The sequence below is a fragment of the Dipteris shenzhenensis genome, chromosome 6 (assembly GCF_047967505.1).
Source record: "Dipteris shenzhenensis isolate YYH24624 ecotype China chromosome 6, Dip_SZ_1.0, whole genome shotgun sequence".
Lineage (NCBI taxonomy): Eukaryota > Viridiplantae > Streptophyta > Polypodiopsida > Gleicheniales > Dipteridaceae > Dipteris > Dipteris shenzhenensis.
The window spans coordinates 37,117,498-37,139,360 of NC_141601.1; the positions used below are offsets into that span (position 1 = coordinate 37,117,498).

Below are 21,863 nucleotides of genomic sequence, written 5' to 3' on the forward strand. Positions count from 1 at the left end.
AGAGGGGACCGTTTTCTTTTTTGGAGAGAGTTGCTCTCATGGGTTGACATTGCAGATTCTTGGATTATTGGAGGTGACTTCAACATGGTTGAGGCACCATCCGATAAGAAAGGGGGAAGAGAAGGTGGTATCCACTTCCTTGAGAGAGTAGCTTGGGATGCCTTCTTGTTCAGATTCAGTGGGGCAGAGATGTTTTGTCAGATGATGCATTTCATATTTAGTCTCAGTCACTCTTGTTTTCGTGGTCGAACCATAGGGTGCAGATGCCTATCCATGCTCGGATTACAGATTCTATGTGGATGACTGGGCTCTTAATAGAGGGGGGACAATTTGCATTGCACCTGGTGTTTTCACCTCCGACCATTTTCCGGTAGTTTTGTCCATCTCAGAGCCCCATTTGAGAGAACGATCTTCCAGTATCAGGATCCCCGATGCCTTATACACAGATGATACTCTCACAGAGGCAGTCTTGGAGATCTAGGTTTCTCACATGCAGGGGGGGTGGCCACAGCACTTGCCAGTAGCAACGACTGTTATCATTCTGCCGCTAGTACTAGGCGAGGTGAGGTACTTAGGTGGAAGATTGGTATCCGCCGGCAGTTGACAGCTCTACAGAGGGAGGAGTAATAACGACTCTCAAATGCTTGGATCCAGGAGCGCCTTGCTGCAACAAGGGCTCACTTGCAAACATTGCTAGATCAGAGAGCAGAGTATGCCTTCCATGCACGGGAGTCTTTTTGGATATAGATGGGAGGGAGAGTCACTAAACAGTTTTTATCTACACTTGGTCCCAAACATAGTAGAGAGAGTGTCACGCAGCTTATTGACTCTGACGGGGTTTTGCAGTCTCATCCGGATACCGTCATGCACTTGGCGATAGATTTTTATGCCTTCCTTCTTTCTACAGACCCTGACACACAAGCCAGAGATGTGGCTAGAGATGCAATTTGGCAGCGTTTACCTGATGCACGATTTACCAACACAGAATTCAAGACTGCTCTCTCCGCCCTTCATAAGGGCAAGTGCCCTGGTTCAGATGGTCTTACTCCATCTTTTTTTATATCCTTTTGGGATATGATAGGTGATCATATAACTTCAGCCCTACAGGGCATTTGGGACTCAGGTGAGATGCCTGACTCACTCACTGAGGGACTTATACACCTTATCCCGAAAGGTGGCAACAGGAATTTTGTATCCCATTGGAGACCCATCACTCTTTTGGGCACTCTATACAAAATTCTTGCCAAGGCGATCAGCATCAGATTGCAGCCCCTCCTTCCAGACCTCATCCATGATACTCAAACAGGCTTTGTGCATGGCAGGAGCATATTTGATAACATCTTTTCCTTTTGGGAAGCCTCGGAGTGGGCTATGCAGAGAGCAGGCAGAGGCTGGCAATTCTACTCTTGGACTTTGAGAAAGCCTATGACAAAGTAGATTGGGGTTTTCTTGAGGGCACTCTTCTATGATTCGGATTTTCAGATGCATGGATTAAAGGGGTGGCCTCCCTTTATAGATCAGCCCACAGCCAGGTTTTGATTGGAGGGGTAAGGAGTGATAGGTTTCAGATTTTCAGATCAGTCCGTCAGGGATGCCCTTTAGCCCCCTTCCTTTTTCTTTTTGTGGCTGAAGCTATGAGTATCTTTCTTAGACCTCAGGCTGGTCTATATGGGCTGAGATTGCCCTTGAGATAGGAGCAGGAGCTTCTGGACTGTGAGTTGGCTGATGACACTGCCATTTTTATTGAGGTCTGCTCGCAGTCATTGGATGCTTTCCGGATAGCCCTCGTTGTCATTCTGCAGAGGACTCAGTGCGACATTGCCTTTGGGACTGCAGTCAGGCGAGGACTATTTGGAAAGGGGTTGCTCGAATACTCAGCATTTTTCATACCTCCCCTTTCTTCATGACTTGGGGCTCGGTCGCCTGATATCCCTTACTGGGCCCCAAATGTTTTATGAGGGTGAGCCTTCTTCTTGGGCACTCTCAGTCCACAGGCAGGTGATAGAGACCTGCTCTCTTCAGGATGTACCATTTACTCCCTTCAGAGCTTCTCAACTTCAGTGGACACTTCCTGGGAGATTTTGGCTAGCATTTCCTCTTGGCACATCTGGAGAGCCAGATGTACAGAGGCCCTGGATGGCACCTAGATACACCCTTCACAAGTGTTCACGGGTATTTGGACTGACACAGTTCATACTTTGATAGCCATTTGGGCTACCCTTCATGGGCAGCCTCTTCTAGAAGGATTGTATTCCCACGAGTTTGGAGGGGTTCTCCCTTTTTCTCGGAGGGTTCTACAGGATTGAGATGGCACTATCAGCCCCAATCCTTTCTTTTTGGCTTTTGAGCTTTTCATGCATTGCATGGTGTATCCCGTATGGAGCTTGCTCTAACGGTTTTCTTTAATACTTAATAGAAGTCTCTTTTTGCCCAAAAAAAAAAAAAGCCCTTTAATTAATTGGATTAAATGATAGGTGAGGTTCATCAAAATGGATATACAAGAACATAAAATGCAAGAACAAGATGTGGAAGAAGACATGGATTGATCATTTTTTAAAGATTTTTATACAAAGTGAGGGATCACCCTCTTATCACATGCTATGTGGGATCATACTTGTGCTTGCCATATTACATTTTCTCTAGTCTTCCAATATACCCAAATGCCTAAAAATTTCATCTTCGTTTTGCCCCACCCTAAACCATTCACCATCCTAGTGAATGCATCTAAGTTGCTGAAACAAACTTGGATGATTTACAAGGGGGGTCCATTTTAATCCACTAAACTACTAAGGAAATGTCTTTCAGCTATAGCATCATCAAAACAAAAATTAGCTCCATTCTGACCACCTCTGATTGACATCAGCTACAAATGAACAGAGAACAGTCAACATCATCCAGTTACTCCAAAAGTGGGAGATAAGGTCATTTGCATTACAAGAAGCACATTGAGTATAGGCTGCAAGCATACTGCACCAACCATTCATCCTGTAAACTCATCACTATCCATAAATTACTTAACCCTGATCACCAATCCATCAATCAACTTTGTGCTCTTTTGCATCAATGTCAAAAAATGACACAATAGCACAAAACCCATGAAATATGATGCTATCCTGAACTAATTGAGTGTTCTACATAGTGATCTCTCTCTTTGTCCGGGATATGTGCCTTTGTAAGATCATGAGAGCCTCTGAGCTCATGCTCCTTAGTTGGTCTTTAGGGTCCTTAGTCGAGTCAAGTTATTGAGCAAGCTATGCTTGCAGTGGTAGAGATGTCGCACAGTCTTCTGTCGTTGTAATAACCAGCAACAAGGCCTGTAGGCATGAGCTGAATAGAGAGTCAAGTCTCTATTCTCTGTATCGCAATATCTTTCTACAGCGCAAGCAATCAAATGAGTATGGCTGCAGTTTTATAACGCATGTGATTATCTAAGAGGTGTCCATCAAAGCTAGCTGTGAAGAGTGAGCAGTCTTGCAGATGCTGGCTCTTTCGATGAAGATAGGGCATTCTAGGACTTGGACACAGTTTTAGAATGGCACGGGCTTTTGATAAGCGTGCAATTGTTTCAGATGATCTCTGAGGGTAGATCATTTGGTGTGTTCAAGTTGTGTGTGGCTTAGCCTTCTTCAATGTTGATGATACTGTTGCTGTTCGGATTTACATCTTATGTTGGCATCCCCTTTTGGCTTTAGGGGGGGTGTTGGATGGAAGCCTCTAGGTGGCTTTGTGGCAAGCAGTTACTGAAGACGTGCTTGATTGGACCACGCTATTCAACTCTTCAATGATTGGTTGAAATGACAAAGATTGCATGGTATTGATATGTAGCTTTGCATGGAGTACACTTGGCATGAAGCACTGACATAGCTGACCAATTGGGCATACCTCTTGAGGTGGTTCTCTTCGGTGAAGATTGAGGCAGTTCTCTTTTGTTAATTGAGCCTTCTACATAGTGATCTCTCTCTGTATCCGGGCTATGTCCCTTTGTAAGCTCATGAGAGCCTCTGAACTCATGCTCCTTAGTTGGTCTTTAGGGTCCTTAGTCGAGTCAAGTTGTTGAGCAAGCTATGCTTGCAGTAGAGATATCGCAGAGTCTTCTATTGTTGTAATAACCAGCAACAAGGCCTGTAGGCATGAGCTGAATATAGAGTCGAGGGTCTATTCTCTGTATCGCAATATCTTTCTATAGTGCAAGCATTCGAATGAGTATAGCTGCAGTTTTATAACGCATGTGATTATCTGAGAGGTCTCCATCAAAGCTAGCTGTGAAGAGTCATTTTATGTGCTATTGTCACCATGCAATTACCAACAATCAGGCTGGTTCACTTGTTTCCCACATGGGGAGGGGCTCCAGGGTAGTTGACTATCTCATGGGATCTCTTGCCTTTTTTTTTGCAAAAAAAGTACTTCTACTAATGAAAGAAAACCGCAGAAGCAAGCTCATGCCAATAAATACATGAAAGAAATCAAAACTCAAAAAGAGCTAGCAAATAACCAGGTTTGAGGCTGAAAATGCCATGTCAACCTTGTCATCGAATAGAAATGGCCTAGGAAGCATCCTACCACTCGTAGAAAATCTGAGGACCTGATAAAGAGAGCCAAGCCATTGATCCCCGCGTCATGAAGAAATGAGAGGGGGAAAAAGTGCTGAGAATCCTGGCAGCACCTATCCAAATGGCTCTTGCATGTCTGCAGTCCCATAAGCAATGATGAATCGACTCCTTTGCAGACGAGCACCTTGGACAAGTGGAATCTGTCCCAAATCTGGATCTCCACCTGATCACTGCAATCCCTCCATGTATAGAAAGCCAATAAAATAAAGTAGTCTTTCTATTTCTTCGGGATTTTCAAAGCCTTCTCCGAAAGACTCTCTGCAATTCAGCTGAAACCTGATAGCCCTCCCAATGAGGGGATCTGGAAGATCTCCAACCTTGCGAGATACTGGCTAGTATTACTACTTGGAAGATCTGAAGGACTAGATGCACAGAAGCCATTAATGGTTCATAGGTCCACCCTTCTCGTACCTTGGCTAGTATTTGGGCTAATACCATTCACACTCTGATGTGCTTTCACGGATGATTCATAGTAAGCCCTCAGTCCCACATTAGATAGTCTTGGCTGAGTTCAGAGCATCCCCACTAAATCTCGATGCGATGTTTCAGCTTATCACATATCTCTACTATATTAGACACTATAGAGACCTCATCCACGGCACTGGTGTTACAAGGCAACCAAAGGTGTTGGTATGCATGCACATGCAGATGGTTTGAGAGCTTGGGGCTCCACATAGACAGGTTACCTCCATTCCAATACATCATCGAGGCCCCGTCCATCCCACTTACATATCATGAGGTGAACCAAGTCATATGAGAGGATCTCTTACACACACATTTAGGACTTGGTTGCCACCTCGGGAGATCCCTATCAAGCTCAGTTTTTATAGAGACCAACGCCTACAGATTTTGGCAAAGAGCTTCATCGATCTGCCAGGATACCGTACGGATCCACCTCCCCCACTCCTTGAGGATATCGATCCTGCATTTCATCACACCGACTCCATATTGAGAGTAGTTGGCTGGAGGGCATATTTAGAGAGGGTCGCATCTGCAGCCTCTGTGATCACTAGGAGATCAAGAAAATCATCTACAATCTTGTATTCCAGCTTGCCCATGAGAAGCTACGAGTTGTTGCAAATCTTTTTCTCGGTGCGCGAGCATGCTGGAATACGAGTTTATAGACGCAGTAACAGTTGCCGCTCGACTATCCTGTCCTTGCGAAGCATCTCCACTTCCTAGTTGAGCTCTTTGAGGGTGCCTTTGATGGCAAGGAGAAAGGATACCTTGCCCAAGGATTTCCAAAGAAGAAGCTTCATGTGTTGGCCAAGGATCCTATATTTAATGCTCAAACAAATCACATTGAGGTGCAACATCACTTTATACGTGAAAAGATACTGAGCAATGAAATTGATCCTATCTAGATGAGGTGGCTGGTATGCTAACCAAACTTGTAGCTAGGATTAAGCAAGAGAAGTTTTCCAACCTAATGGGTGTGAAGCCTAATCCATTATTCATGAATGGGGAGTGTTGGAAAGAGTGATAACTATGGACTTCATTCACTACATTACCCCTAGGGTCATTTTGGGTTAGGATTAGCAAAAGGTCAAAATGAGTGGTAGGGAAAGCTTAGGTCCTGGAATAAGACATCCATGACGTTACAAGTATTAGAGAATTTTTAAGGCGCCACATGATATGGCAAGCCTCCCACATGCATACATCAAGGATGAAGGGGATGGTGGCCACATGGCACCATTCCATTGGGGCCTCTCTGTTGTGAACTTGCCACATGTCACACAGACATTCACTCACCGTCTCACTTACTCTAGGGTAGCCAATCAGATGCAAGTATTGCATCTTGTGCATGTGTTTGATGCACTTTAATTGGGCACATTGTGTTAGTGTGCCACATAGGATGGGATTGAATCCTTTGGATTCTGTGAGAACTCACCTCCACACCTCCTTAATTACGATTTGCTATGTTTGGGGTTCATTGTGTGTTTTCAATTAGCTGCTGCATTTCACTTGTATGCATATTCTGTTATATGCTAAATTTGGGTTTCATTGTGTGTTTTCAATTAGTTGCTGCTTATTCAGTTGTATGCCGTTTCCATTGCAGCAATTCAAACATGTACATCTATTAATCTACTAGGCTTCCCATTGGGGACGAGCATTTTCCGAGCGAAATCTTCCGAGCGTCCGAGCGAAGGAAAAAAAAAGCTTCCAACTATGCAAAAATATGACAAAAATGGATCAGAAGAAAACATAGTTTCACTTAGAAATATGAAAAGTATTATAGGAATGCCTATTTTATACACGAATATTTATGTGAATCTTTGGGAATGGTGAGAACATAATGGGATGGCTTTTGAAGAAACCCACATGTAGAGTAGACTTCTCTATGAAAATTCCCTTATGATCCTTCTTACAACTTTTTACTTAATAGGGGGTGACATTGAAAAACCTCTCTCACCCTATCTTCATAAAACAGTTTCTCCAAAGAAAACTCATTGAAGCAAGCCATCAAGGTAGTTTCGCTAGCGAAACCCCTTTGAACAAGGTCTTTCAAGGTAGTTTCGCTGGCGAAACTACCTTGGACAACACTTTTAAAAGTGACATAACTTTCACATCCAATGTCCAAATATAGTCATTCAGCCACTCAAATTGATCGGAAAATCCCATTTGAGCACATCTATGGGGTTATATTTTGGAAAACCTTGCATATATAGTATTAAATATTACACGTATTTTATGAGAGTGATATATAAGCCCAAGTTAATACTTATTTACAGTAATTTAAACTTCTATAGAAACATGTCCATAAATATATTGTTATTAATACTATAAAAACACTTGAAAGATATTGCCATATGATATAAATGTGTTTAATAAGTAATTATTTATGTATAATATTATAATGTTGAGAGTGATTATGAGGGACGTTTCTTAAATGAATTATTTTTCGATACTTTTTTAAGGTAATAACAAGGGTACAAAGGGATGTCTATGAATAAGAAGATTTATGTTATGTAAAAATGAATGGGTGACTAGTTTGTATATTTTTATGATAAAGGGATCTAGTTCTAATGAAAATAAAAGTGTAAAAACCATGTTTCCTAAAGAAATACTATTTTTAAAATCTCTTGAAAAACACGCTCGTATAAACCTGCTCATAGGTTTTTGCTCGTAAAATTGACGCATCCGCTTCCCATTCTATTGTGTTTCATTAACAAAACTAGAGACTTGAATGAGAATGGAAGCGTTTCTATGGTGTTGATACACAAGGCTCATAAAACCAACAAGATGCTCTGATGTAACTTACCCATGTATCCGTTGCTGCATGTACTCAACCTTTCCTTGATTTTGTAGAGCCACAAGCTTAGCGGTTGACTTAGGACTTGTTGCCATGTACACTTTGATACTCATTGTATGAAATATAGACTTAGCCAATCTACTTAGTCTACTAAGTAGAGAGCATCAGGGAAATCAAGAGTGACTAATAGCTTGCATACTAGCAACATGTAAGACTAAGAGTAGACTTAGCAAGGAGAAGGGAAAGAGAAGTCTAATAAGCTAGGAAATGTGGGTGAACTCAAAGCACTTAAAGTTTTATTCCACAACAACTCAATTGAGATAGAATGAAAGAATAAAGGATGGGTTATATATGGAACCCATACAACGTGAAAAATATTAAAGCTAGGCTAGTTAGACTAATGCTAGTCTACATAACCATACCACTGTAAATGTTCCTACAAATCTCCCCTCAATGGTATGGCTGAAGTCCCCCAAAAACGTCTCATAGTACCTAGTGTACCTGAAGTACCATGGTTACACAATTTCACCCCATAGCGATATAGCTATGTATAGGAGTACAAATGAAAAACAATACATTAGTCTTTAGATGGAATATAGATGAGGTCGATGAAACCATCCTTAGTATAGCCCCAAAAATAATGATTTTGATTTTGATGTGTTTCATGCAAGCATGAAAGGCAGGATTGTGTACAATGGCAATGCAACTCTAACTATCATAGTATGTGGGAGTGGCCACATCATCCTTTGAATAATAGAAATCTTGCATCAACTTCCTCAACCACATGCATTCCATGGGGGCTGCATTTGCTGCTTCCTATATTCCGCTTTACTAGATGTAAGAGAAACTATGGCTTGCTTGCTGACCAATTAAGTGTAAACTGATCCCAATGAGAAACAATAGCCAAAGGGGAATCATCTATCACCAATGCCTCCAGCTAATTTATGAACATGCATCCATGAAGGTCAAAGTCACTATCTCGAGCGCGCAAATATCTAAGAACCCTTTTTGTGCCATGTGTGACTGTCGAACAATGCATAAATTGACTAAGCAATCCCTTATCACAGGCAATGTTGGGCCTTGTGGAACACAAATAAATCAGGCTGCCTACTAGCTGTCTATAAACAGTACCACTGGACTTTTAAGCAATGCCATGCTTACTCAGCTCGAGGCCTTTCTCGAGTGGTGTAGTGTTATGGATAAATTTGACCAAAGTAAAAAGACATAAATATGAGTGTGTGCTTGTATGTGTGGCAATAGTATAATAAAATATGGTGTGCATAGGGCCCAGGGTTGAGGTAACAGGGCATGACCATGTGCCACCCTTCCACGTAAGAGGACCCATAAGTTGTGTTGTACATAATCCATGGTAGTAATATTATAAAATGTTAAGGTGGCATGGCTCCTCCATGGCGACAAGAGTTATCAGATTGCCGATGCAGGCAAAGGTGGAGCAGGCACACTTATGGCCCCTCCAGATGTGTGCCGAGTTGCTCGGGATGGAAGCCTCCTTCATAATGGAGTGGGCACGGAAGATCGGTATTGAGCCAGTGTCCACCACCCTAGTACGACGCCGCACAGACACTGACTACTCGCCCTCCAAACCCCCGGCAAAATAACACAAGGTAGTCTTTCTAGGACAGGCACCCACTCACAGGAGAGCCTTGTTCCCGACTCCCCCGTCCTCATGAGCTGGACCATAGTGAGCTGGAATGTACACGGGCTCCACGACCGTGTTTGTAGTCAACCACAGTACCTGTTGCTCCGACAGGAGTTGCAGAGGGCAGTGGTAGGGCGGGCAGTGGACATCCTTACGATTCAGGAGCACATGTTTTCAGCAGTAGACATCAAACGATGCCATCACCTTCTCCCAGGAAGAGGTCCAGAGGAGTGGTCTCCCGCAGTAGGACGAAGCGGAGGGGTCTGCATCTCAGTCTCACAGACTTTGGCTCCAGAGGTCTACGATCAGGGCGAGCTCAGGACGGGCAGTTTGGATGGGAGTTCAGACGGGAGAGTCCAGGATTGGATTCCTGAACGTGTATGCCCCAGCGTGTAGATAGCACCGCCCGGCTTTTTGGAGGAGGCTGTTAGAGTGTCTTCTGGATGTGATTCTTGGATTGTTGGAGGGGACTTCAACAACCTGGAGTTTGGGGAGGACAAGCAAGGCGACACCTCGTTCTCAAAGATGCCAGCAGCAAAGCGTAGCACCTGGGAGCAGTTCATTTTCATGATCAATGGCAGAGACCCGTGGAGAGAGCCAGAGTTCAGCAGGACTCCTGGCAGCCTTCTCTTCTCCTTTGGATAGAGGAGACACGATGTATTGCTCGAGAGATTAGACCGCTTCTATGTTGGGGATTGGACATTACACAGAGGTGGTTCTACCGAGATTCTGGCAGGTACCACGATGTCCGACCACTCTCCAGTGGTACTTCACTTGGATCAGTCCCGCCAAGGTCTCCCCCAGAAGGGGGTCCGCATTCCAGAGGACCTCTTGCAAGACGAGGAGATTCACCAGGTTATCGCAGAGATCTCGGAGCAATCAGAGATAGCACCAGGCTGGGCTGCGTGGGTGGCCGATGCAATTCAGAGGAGCAGTGTGGAGCTACAGGCTCACGCCCTTAGGTAGAGGAGGACCCTTCAGGAGCGAGAGCGGGCTTTGAGGAGAGACCTCGCCTCCATCGAGAGGCTCAGGGAGCAGGAATCAACCTCTCAGTGGCTTAGTGACAGATTGGAGAGCGCTTGTCTTGAGCTTCAGGACACAAAGCTACAGCGGGGTGAGTTCTCCTTTCATTCCTCTCGGGCCCGATGGGTACAGCAGGGGGACAAGATGACGAAGCAATTCTTTCAAACCACTAGGCCCCGATCGACCGGCACACAGCTATAGCGTCTTTGAGACTCGCAGGGCATCATGCACACACTGACCCGCAGGAGATTCTTGACATGACCACGGAATTTTATAGCCAGCTCTTTCAGACAGAGAGGATGACCCCAGCAGGTCTTGTGGACTGAGAGCTAGTTTGGGATCTAGTTCCGACAGTAGTCTCGCGGGACTTATGCAGCAAACTTGAGGAGCCCTTCATAGATGAGGAGCTCTAGGAAGCCCTCAAGGCTCTCCCAACCCAAAAGTTCCCGGGGGAGGATGGCTTGACTCCGGCCTTATTCTGAAACTTCTAGGAGATTATCTCTACCCCCTTCCATTTAGCTTGCCAGGAGATTTTCGACACAAGCCTTCTTCCTCAGTCCTTGTGCAGGGGGTGGATCTGTTTGATCCTGAAAGGGGGAGATAGGTCAGATATTCGACAATGGAGGCCGATCACTCTGCTTGATACTGCATACAAGATCCTTGCCAAGGTCTTGAGTTTGCGGTCATAGCCTCATCTTACCGACATCATCCATGACACACAGACTGGGTTTGTCTAAGAGCGCAGCATCTTGGACAACATCTTCACGTTCTGGGAGGCACTGGATCAGCAGGGAGGAGTCACAGTCACTGGCCATCCTTCTCTTGGACTTTGAGAAGGCCTACGACAGGGTGGAGTGGTCTTTCCTGGAGGGCACTATGAGGAGATTGGGTTTCTCAGAGAGTTTCAGCGCTATACGCAGGAAGCTCTAGTCAGATGATTATCCGAAGACACACAGGCGAGGCCTTCCCTCTCTCTCGCTCGGTTCGCCAAGGCTGCCCACTAGCTCCCTTCCTCTTCCTGTTTGCAGCAGAGGCTCTAGGCTACTTTTTGAGATCACAGGTGGTGGGTTTCACAGGGTTGAGGCTCCCAATCAGGCAGGAGGAGGAGCTCCTTGACTCGGAGTTTATAGATGACACGGCCTTGTATGTTGAGGGCACCACAGTGAGTCTAGAGAGAGTCAGAGGCGCCTTGGCTATCTATTGTGAGGCCTCGGGGCCACGGATCAACTGGACGAAATCCATAGGCTTCCTCGCGAGCTTTGAGGAGACACAGGAGATCCGTGAGTGGGGGAGTGACTTTGGTTTTAGATGGATACCGCGGGGCCAGACAGCGAGATACCTCGGATGCCAAGTGGGTATTGACATTACAGCAGAGCAGCAGATTGCCCCGGTCCTTCAGAGTGTTCGGCGCAAGCTTCTCTATTGGAGCTCGGCCAAACTCTCCCTCGCAGGTCGCGCCTTAGTGGCAAACCAGGTCCTTCTTGCCACTACTTGGTATATTGCCTCCTGCTGGTGCTTTCACAGAGGATGCATTGGGCAGCTCCGATGGTTGGTACGGAACTTCCTCTGGACCGGTTCAGAGGGCATGAGGAACACTAGAGCCGAGTAGCTTGGCAGACGGTGATCATGCCGCAAGCACTGGGAGGCTTGGGTATCATTGATTCGGAGATGCAGAGCAAGGCCCTTCTGGGCAAGCTAGTGGTTCGTGGCCTCACCCCAAGTGCCGAGCCTTGGGAGCTCCTCTTACAGAGAGGGCTTCTGAGGAACACCCCACGCACTGGAGGAGTGGCAGTCTTCACATAGATGGATCTTCTCAGAGGCCCCCCTTATGGGGAAGGGCTCCCCCCTGATGAGGAGTCTTCACAAGGTTTGGTAGAGACTAGTAGGAGGTCTCATCCGTGCTCCACCCAGATGCAGAGAGGAGTTCGAGCGTCAGCCCCTTATGTGGCACCCAGAGGTCAGAGATCAGGAGGGACATATGCTTGGGCAGCGGACTCACATTGGTTGGGCACAGTGGGACAGTGGACCAGCAGGGTCTTTTGGTCGCTGGAGCAGACTACCTATGGAGGCAGAGACGAGGCTTGACGCCCTAGCGCATCTGAGAGGGGCAAGGCAGCAGATGGGCGAGATCGACTTAGCCATTCCTTAGTCCTGGTAGGAAGGACTTCACATTTGGAGAGACAGCAGATGGCTGGGGTAGTTTTCTCGTACTGGTGTTCCCTTGAGGATTTTGATGCAGCGTGACAGCACGGACCCCAGCTTCTTCCGTGTAGGACCTAGAGGCCTGCTACATCCCCTCATTTGGAGTAACCCTGAGATGGATGGGAGTCTTGATGGGATACACTGGCAGATGATCAGAGTGGTAGGACGCTTGGGGAAGGAGTCGCACATCGATCCTCCCAGTATCTCAGAGCAGGACGCCTCTAGTGCCTCTGGCTATGGGAGGGTAGACCCTTGAGGGAGGTCCAGTGGGACCTCGGGGAGTGCTTCTGGCCCTCCAGGGGTGGCCTTGCTGAGACGATAGATGAGGGGCCTTTCTTTTCCTACACCACACGGATTGGCAGGAAAATTTAGATGGATTCGTCGAGATGGACCCCCTCGAGGGAGAGACACTGGGAGACACAGAGAGTGCCCCGGGATGTTCGCTCCAGGTTTTGGACGCGGTTGTGGTCCAGCTTGCAACCGAGGAAGATTTCTTACTTCTTCTGGCTAGCAGCCCACGGAGGCTTGCCCATCGGCCCGTGGTTGGAGCATATGCGAGTGGAGGGGCAGTGCCATTGCTGCTCAGATGGTGTCCTGGAGACTATCCCACACTGCCTATGGAGTTGTCGTAGCGCAGCGAGTATCTGGATGAGAACGCTCAGGATCATGACATGCAGAGCCTTCACAGAGACTACACCTGGGGTGGTGGCTTGGTTGACAGAGGGAGGACACGCATTCCAGATTGATGAGATCTCCCCAGCCTACCGGATACAGGGTCAGAGGATTCAGAGGATTGCACTCCACGAGGCAGCCCCCCTTGACGCCCTAGCTCCTCCTTCCCCTAGGGAAGACAATGTTTGGGAGATGGTAGCTAGCATCACGGCTTGGATCATTTGGGTGGCTCGCTGCAATCTCATGATGGGAGAGCACCCGATTTCACCCTCGGCTACCTTGGTCGCCATCTGGCAGGATATTATTTACACTCTACGGTCCACCTCGGAGCGTGGGACTCTAGGCTCCAGGGCGACTATTGAGAGGCGTGCTCGTCTCTGCAAGGCTTGGCCTGCAGGCGTTTTCTACATCTTCACTCCGCGAGGGATTTGCTGGCTGTATAGTCCCCCCACTTGGCTGTTAGCCCCCCCACTTGGCTGTTCGCTCCAGGTTTTGGACGCGGTTGTGGTCCCAGCTTGCAACCGAGGAAGATTTCTTACTTCTTCTGGCTAGCAGCCCACGGAGGCTTGCCCATCGGCCCGTGGTTGGAGCATATGCGAGTGGAGGGGCAGTGCCATTGCTGCTCAGATGGTGTCCTGGAGACTATCCCACACTGCCTATGGAGCTGTCGTAGCGCAGCGAGTATCTGGATGAGAACGCTCAGGATCATGACATGCAGAGCCTTCACAGAGACTACACCTGGGGTGGTGGCTTGGTTGACAGAGGGAGGACACGCATTCCAGATTGATGAGATCTCCCCAGCCTACCGGATACAGGGTCAGAGGATTCAGAGGATTGCACTCCACGAGGCAGCCCCCCTTGACGCCCTAGCTCCTCCTTCCCCTAGGGAAGACAATGTTTGGGAGATGGTAGCTAGCATCACGGCTTGGATCATTTGGGTGGCTCGCTGCAATCTCATGATGGGAGAGCACCCGATTTCACCCTCGGCTACCTTGGTCGCCATCTGGCAGGATATTATTTACACTCTACGGTCCACCTCGGAGCGTGGGACTGTAGGCTCCAGGGCGACTATTGAGAGGCGTGCTCGTCTCTGCAAGGCTTGGCCTGTAGGCGTTTTCTACATCTTCACTCCACGAGGGATTTGCTGGCTGTATAGTCCCCCCACTTGGCTGTTAGCCCCAGTTCCCGAGATCCCCTAAGCAGTGAGCTGGGCTTCTCTGGAACAGGCCGGTTTTTCTTTCAGCCTTTTTCGGTTTTTTCATACTCAGCACCTTTGGGGCTGTTGTCTTGTATGAAATCTTTCAAGCATTAATAGAAGGTTCCTTTCTTTAGGGGAAAAAAAAAACATGTAAGCAACTAGAGCAGCTGAGGGTCAACAAGTTGGAGCACCGGGTGCCAAGGGTCCCACTCCTTTGCCCCATAGCCATGTTACCTCCTCAACACCCCAGCAAAAGGCCAATGGGATTAAGAGGAGGGTCTTCATCAACTCTCTATATATATCCAAGGACCGTGGAATTACAACAATGCATATGGGACTAATGTCCCTAAAATTACACACGGACCTTATGAGGCATTTAGCCTCCAAAGTTCAACACTACATTTGGTCAATTACATGCCACAAGGGCGAGGGCCAATGTGCCAACAAATCTGTCCAAAACTGACTCTACCCAAATCTGAAATGTGCCAAGCATAAATTTGTGACGTGGGCAACAATGCTTGCTCCCAAGGATGCAAAACCTCTGTGTACTTGCTCAATGACAAATTAAATCAGCCGTACTCGATGCCCGCCACCACTTGAAGAGGACCTACAACTGAATAAACAAACTCGAATTTGAAAGAGGACAGGTGGGACTTCAAGAAAAGAGCTTGTATCTTTTCAAGGGAAACTCGCATTGTGTCCTACCTTTTCAAATTTTTTTGTAAAGCGCTGGTCCTCCGCGAGTTTCAAAAGATCTGCCATTGGATCTGCTCCTGCTGAAAGCACAAATATGAGTGGTGAAGAAGGAGATCCATCCTTATAACATGCTCCAAGGTCAAAGGCAGGTGGTTCTATGAATCGTTGGCCAAGATTACTTGACACAAAATCCTGAATGACAAAATAAAAGTATTAGACCGTTCGTTGGTTTGAAATTTGAAAAACAAGCCAAAGTTGAGAATCTCTTGATGTAAAGCATGCCTTGAGCATTAAAAGATGCACCTGTATGCCTAATAGTGCCTTGTCAACACGAAGACATCGCAGAACCAACAGTTTTTGCAGTTTGTTCAGTTTTTCATCCCACTCTTGTGGAAGGTGCTCTAGATGGGCATCTGGACTGTCAAATATCTTTTTAAAGTGCAGTATATTGTCAATAAAGCTCTGCTCAAAACCATGAAAGTTTTGTAGGTAGCTCAGATTTAATATTTCTACCCATGACTGCACAAAAAATAATAACCTTGTTAGCATTATTTCATCCAAAATATTTTGCAGGTTAAGCACCTTTTTTTTTGGCATACGGATTGACAGAAACATAAATCTATCTCATGTTCCAAATAGATTGTTTAAGATAGATGACATATGCCAGAACTCAATAGGTAACATTTGTAGTATTCTAATTGAAGGGGAATCATAAGGTATATTATGTTTAAATAGGAGTCTCATCATCTTTTATCTACAAGTTACGAAACACATTATCATTTCTTATAAATAAACAACTTAAGTCACAATCTGTGACTTACTAAAAGGAGTCTGAAGTTGCTTTCATGACCAGATGATTACCTTGTCAGTTAGCCAATCTGGGGCAGGGTTTGGATGAGTCATGTTGGAAGAGGTTGCACCTGCTAGCAAGAATCGCCACTCAGTAGGGTCTACAGCCTTTCGTTCCTGGATTTATTAGGATTCAAGAAACTGTTAATAAGAAAGAGCACAATTCCAAGCTGTTGTAACTGTACAAGCTGCATATAGAGTAAACATACGTTTACTGCTTACGAAATAATGTTATCAAAATTAGTTATTTCTTAATTTTTACGCATGCCTTTAAAATATGTTCGAGCTCCTTCCGAGAAAATCAAACTGAGATTAGTTTTATTGCTTGTTACATATGTCTATCAAATTTAGTCAGGCTTATTTGGGCATTAACATTCGTGAAGAGAATCAGCGATAAGATCACAAGTACCACAACCGTTTCAATCCAAAGAGTAGGCCACCTCTATCTTTTTAACCGGCAACCTAACATCTCTCTTTCCCAAGTTCACAAGAAAACCTATATTCAAAAACACATATAGGTGCAAGAGGAGATAAAGGAAGCAAAAGCAAGAGCAAGAGCAAGAGCAAGAGAGCACAATAGCGATCCCTTTGATGATTTCCGTCTATCTAGACTGAAAACCACAAGAAGTACGATGATATAAGAGGAAGACTGATGCCTTGAATGCTATTGTCTATTCTAGACTACGGGCAAGAGACACCACAAGATGTAAAATGAAGGTGTCATCATCCAAACTAGTATCAACTTTTGAATATAATGCATGCCCAATTCTCCAAGGCCCATACAACGAAATCATATGTGAGATAACTCCTATGCTCATGTCACTCTCCTCATGCCTAATAACACTAAACCCTACACAAATTTCCTGCCACTAAACCATTGACGGTCTTGTTGAATGCAAAATAACAAGATGAGGGGACATGCCTTCCTGCCTTCAAGCTATCATATTGAAGAGGAAAGATCTTCATGTACCAAGTACTACTTCTGCTTTTGGGACTGGCATCCAAACCAATGGGATTTTATTTTGGGACACATTGATGGCAGAGTTAAGGGTTGCCCCTTTGCCTCTACAATGCTCTCAGATTGGAAAGAAATTCTTTCTGATCTCAAATGCCAAGGCCGCACCTCCCTGGAAGGAAATTCTTTACGAGCTGAAAGTTTACATTGGTCGAAGGTGTTTGATACTCCCCCTGGCCTTGTAAGAACCCAGGCTTTCTTATTTATTTCATCCAAAGGGATACACTTAGTGGGTGATGTTCTACTCCCGATGGTATATTGGTCTCTTTTCCATTGGCAGTTAGATAATATGCTTTGGGTCTGCATTTTAGAAAGTTTTGGCATTCTCTTTCTCAGATGCTACAATCGTTCTTAACAATACCAAAATTGGAGCTTTCTTATCAGCTCACGGATTGGGCTCTATATTGCCAAGATTCAGGCACTCATCCTCTACTATTGGCTAATATAATAGTGGCTAGTTTGTATAGGGTTTTGATGCCTCCACCTTGGATTTCGGATCGGGGAAATCAGATGTTCTATGAATCGTTGTGCCAAGTGGTGGCACAGAAGATTGCAAAACAACTTTGGAGCTGTAAATCGCCTCTTTGCAAACATGTGTTTCTATGGCAGGTGATGTTAGGGGTTCTTCCATTTGGTCAATTCCTAGCACATAGACGTATTGATCCTGTTGTTTGTCACAAATGTTTAGCTCCGAGGGAATCATTGATCCGTCTCTTTTGGCATTGCCCTATCCCTCAAGACTTTCAGTTTCTATTACGGCAATGTCTTCGAGACAAATTCCCTCCTGCTTCCTTTGGCAAACTCTTTTGGATATTTGGTGTTATCCACAGAGGCTTGAGTTTCTTGGGTTTGATATTGGTGCCTCTAGACTCTGTGGAAGGACAGAAATCATAGTCTTGAGATTCTACTTTTTCCAAATGGCTCTATTTCCGTCTGTCACTCAGGAAATCTTTTCATGATTGTCTCAATGCTCATTAGATAGATTCCTCTGTCTTATATAAGTCCAAAAGAAGTCTCTGGTAACTCGGTCTCCATCTACATCCAGAATGCAGCTCTAGCATGAAATATGTACCTTAATTTGGCCTCTTTCCTGACTTGAATCTCTACCCTCTGGCTATCCACATCCTCTGCCAACCAATGTCTGCCCTCTCCTCCAATCTTTGTAGAGATACCAAGATCGTACATGTTTATTGTCCTAGCTCAAAAATATCATCTCATCATGTGATTGTGCCATACTTACACAACAAGTGTAATGAACTGCAAATAATGCCCATCTTTGAATTTCATTTCAACGAAAGAAGGATACCCATAATACAAATCTAAAAATGGATTTCAAATGACTAATGTATGACCAAAACTATTACAAGAGTTATAGTTTGGAATAATGTTCCTAAAATAGCCACAATGTCTTTATAATGATGGCATGTGATATGGTGAATAAGTCAATGAAGATAACACTGAATTTTGACCAAAATTAACCAAGATATTTCCAAAATAGCTTAAAATACCTTATTAGCTGGTGTAATGATTTCTCTTTCAACAATGATGCCCAAAAATAGACTTTATGGCAGCAAGGAATTCTGAAGAACAGTTCAGAGACATTGTAAAATCAAGTTAAATTGCTCAATTTTGAGTTTCCAAGAACAGTATCGGTGACTCTCCTTCTGGCAATTTGAGAGTCATGGACTGATTGCCCTTGGTAGCTGCTCCCATGTCCGACATCAACATATCTTTAGGGGCATTCTCACCATGAACTTCATCAACTGGGAGATGTGCACATTTGTGCAGGCAGCTACTTAGGGATATTTAATGGGTTCTCTGCACTTGCTATGCATAAAATGTGAATGAAATATTTTCTATTTTATATATGGCTCAAATAAAGGCTCTCTGCCTTGAGTAGTAGTCCCTTTAAAATGAATGCCTTGGGTGTCAATAAAGGTACTTTGCCTTGGTTTATCCCCCAAAAATGATTGTATTGTCTTTTACTTTGGTATGATTGTATTGACCACGCAGTTCAAAGTAAGGGGGGTGATGAGTGATGGTCTACCCTTGCTGGTCGCAAGCTGACTGAGAAGTCACTATCACATGGGAGGTGTTGGATAGTTGGACTTGCTCTTTGCAGTATTGCGGTGGAGGGGGAATCGGTCTACTCCTTGCGTGTTGGGTCTCACACTCTTTGCTCTGAGGGGAGATGTTGAGAAATCATAGCCAAACAGTGTGTTTACTAGGATTGCTAGTGGTGGTTTTATGTGTGAGTGCCACTTGTCACTTCGGGAGCTATCTCATATACATTTGTGCACTGTAGTGTGTGCCTATCCTATAAAGGCTTGTACTTGTCGCTTGTCAAATCACTCTCAATCTAATCAAGCCTACAAGCACTTTGGTCTACATGTAAGTACTTTCCTTTGGTTCATGCTCTTTGATTATGACTTTCATACTTTCTAGTTGTTTCCTTTGCTTTCGTCTCCCATGTTCCTTCACTCAGATCGTAGGGAGTCCTTTGAGCCATTGGCCTGAGATGGAGGAGTTGTTTGGATGTACTAAATCCCAAAGAGGGGGATTTGCAGCAGCGGGTAAAGGGGGTTTGGGCTGATGTAGAAAAGGGGGGAATGCAACATGAAAAAGGGGCCAGAATGGTAGAAAGGGACGTGGGCTGGTGGTAACAAGGGTTGCTATTGACAGCAAGGGGGAAACCAAGTGGGGGGAAATGAGTATGAGAAGAAGAGAGGGGGGTTAAGTGGGGGAAGATGGGGTGAGAAGAACAGCGGGGTGGCCTGTGATGGCTGAGAGGGGAGGGTTACACAACAAGGAGGGGTTGGGGGCTTGATGAGCAAAGGGGAGGGGGAGTGTGTAGGAGGGCAGAGGGAGGGGGGGAACTTGGACGAGATTAGCAGAGGGGGTGGGACGAGATGTTCATGGGATTGAGGGAGGGGGGGTCAATTGTACTGGAGGGGGGCTGGGGTGTAGAAAACAGAGGGGAGATGGCTGTGTAGGGGGGCAAAAGGAGGGGAGCTGGGGGCGATTTTACCAAAGGGGAAGGGGTGTGTGTAGGAGGGAAGAGGGAGAGGGGGCTGGGGCAAGATTAGCAAAGGAGGAGGGGTTGGAAGCTGTACGAAAGGGGGGCTACAGGTGAGAAAAACAGAGGCAGCAAGGGGACTGTGTAGGGGGCTGAGAGGGAGGGAGAATTTCATACAGCTGGGAGGGGGGGGAGGGGGGGGGGGCGCGCGGGGAGAGGAGGAGAAACACTGATTGGGGGGGCTCTGTAGGGGGCTGACAGGATAAGGGGTTGTTATATGGTAGGGAGGAGGTCTTGGGGGTGAGAAAAACAGGGGGGAGGGGCCTATCTTGAGGGCTGATCAGGAAGAGGGAAACTTGTACGGCAGGGGGGGCTGTATAGGGGATAACCAGCAAGAGGGGTTCGGGATGCAGCAATGGAAGGCAAGTTGAACAGAGGGGGTAGGGGACTATGTAAGGGAGTAACCAGCATGAAAGATTTGAGATATAGTAGGGGGAGGGGAGTTGAAGAAAGGGGGTTTTGGGGGATAAACAGGCAGGGTCTGAGATGAAGTAGGGGGAGGCGAGTTGAATAGAGGGAAGATCTTAGTCAGTGGAAATGGAGACAGAGGGGGTTGGAGAGGAAGTGATGGGTTCTAAAGCGTTGATAAAGAGAGCAGAGAAATCAAGGAGAGTATTTTGACATGGAGAGAGAAGAGGAAAAAGGTTAAGGGGATACCTTGACATTAAGAGTCGAGAGGAGAAAGGTCAATGGGATACCTTGACATGGAAAGAGGAGAAAGAAGTACCTTGACCCAAAGCCTCCCCTTGTCCCTACCGGACCTGAGGTGGCACAGGGGATACCTTGACTTGGAGAGTTGAGAGGAGAAAGGTCAATGGTATACCTTAGCATGGACAGAGGAGAAAGAAGTACCTTGACCCAAAGCCACCCCTTGTCCCCACCGGACGTGAGGTGACACCAAGCCTCCTTGTACCTCCTACCGAACTTGAGGTGACACTAAGCCATACTCCTGTTATTCCTTGTTTCATTAGTAGGTGTGCTAAGACACCTCTAGTTCACTCCATCAAATATATTAAGTCTTCTCAAAACAAAGGCAAAATGAGCGAGTCTCAAATAGCTGGTCTCCAGACCTATACATCTACAGGGAATATGACAATTCAATAACAAGAAATTGATATATTGCACAAACTGAGAGAACCAAGAATGGTAGATCCTGAGATCTTGAGCAATGTTGAGAAACAATGTTGAGAAACAATCTATGATTGGTTTGACTATATGGTGGTGCCCAATTCAGCACCTACCATGGGACATAGGAGAGTGGAGATGATTGATGTATTGTTCCCCTATAAGAGCTTCTCCTTTTTCAACTACACATCTAGCAATGCAAGAAAAGCAGCCTGTTATCGAAGAACACATGACAGCACACTAGGACAGTTTTGGCATTACACTCCCCATGCAGACTCACATTTGAAGACAGCTTTGGAGACTCACAATGATTTTTTTTTTTCTAGAGAAAAACTTCTATTAGTGCTTTAAACACCGTACAAAACAGCTTCTGAAAGGAGCTGTAGATGGTAAATACAAAAGAGAGAGGTTGCTAGCTATAGGACAGCTTGCCAAGTTTCGGATCGCTGGCTCACTGCCTAGACAGATTCCAAAACAGGAGCTA

General features: G+C 45.7%; 1 protein-coding gene across 1 annotated transcript in view; it reads right to left on the reverse strand.

Moving 5' to 3' along the window:
• Positions 1-21,863, reverse strand: part of LOC147901134 (uncharacterized) — a 467,121-nt gene that overhangs the window by 14,633 nt on the left and 430,625 nt on the right. The window contains exons 42-44 of the mRNA XM_087376081.1: positions 16,176-16,280; positions 15,618-15,833; positions 15,324-15,506 (exon numbers count right to left, since the gene is read on the reverse strand). Coding sequence (XP_087232207.1) covers positions 15,324-15,506; positions 15,618-15,833; positions 16,176-16,280 — 504 coding nt within the window. The remainder of the gene's footprint in view (positions 1-15,323; positions 15,507-15,617; positions 15,834-16,175; positions 16,281-21,863) is intronic.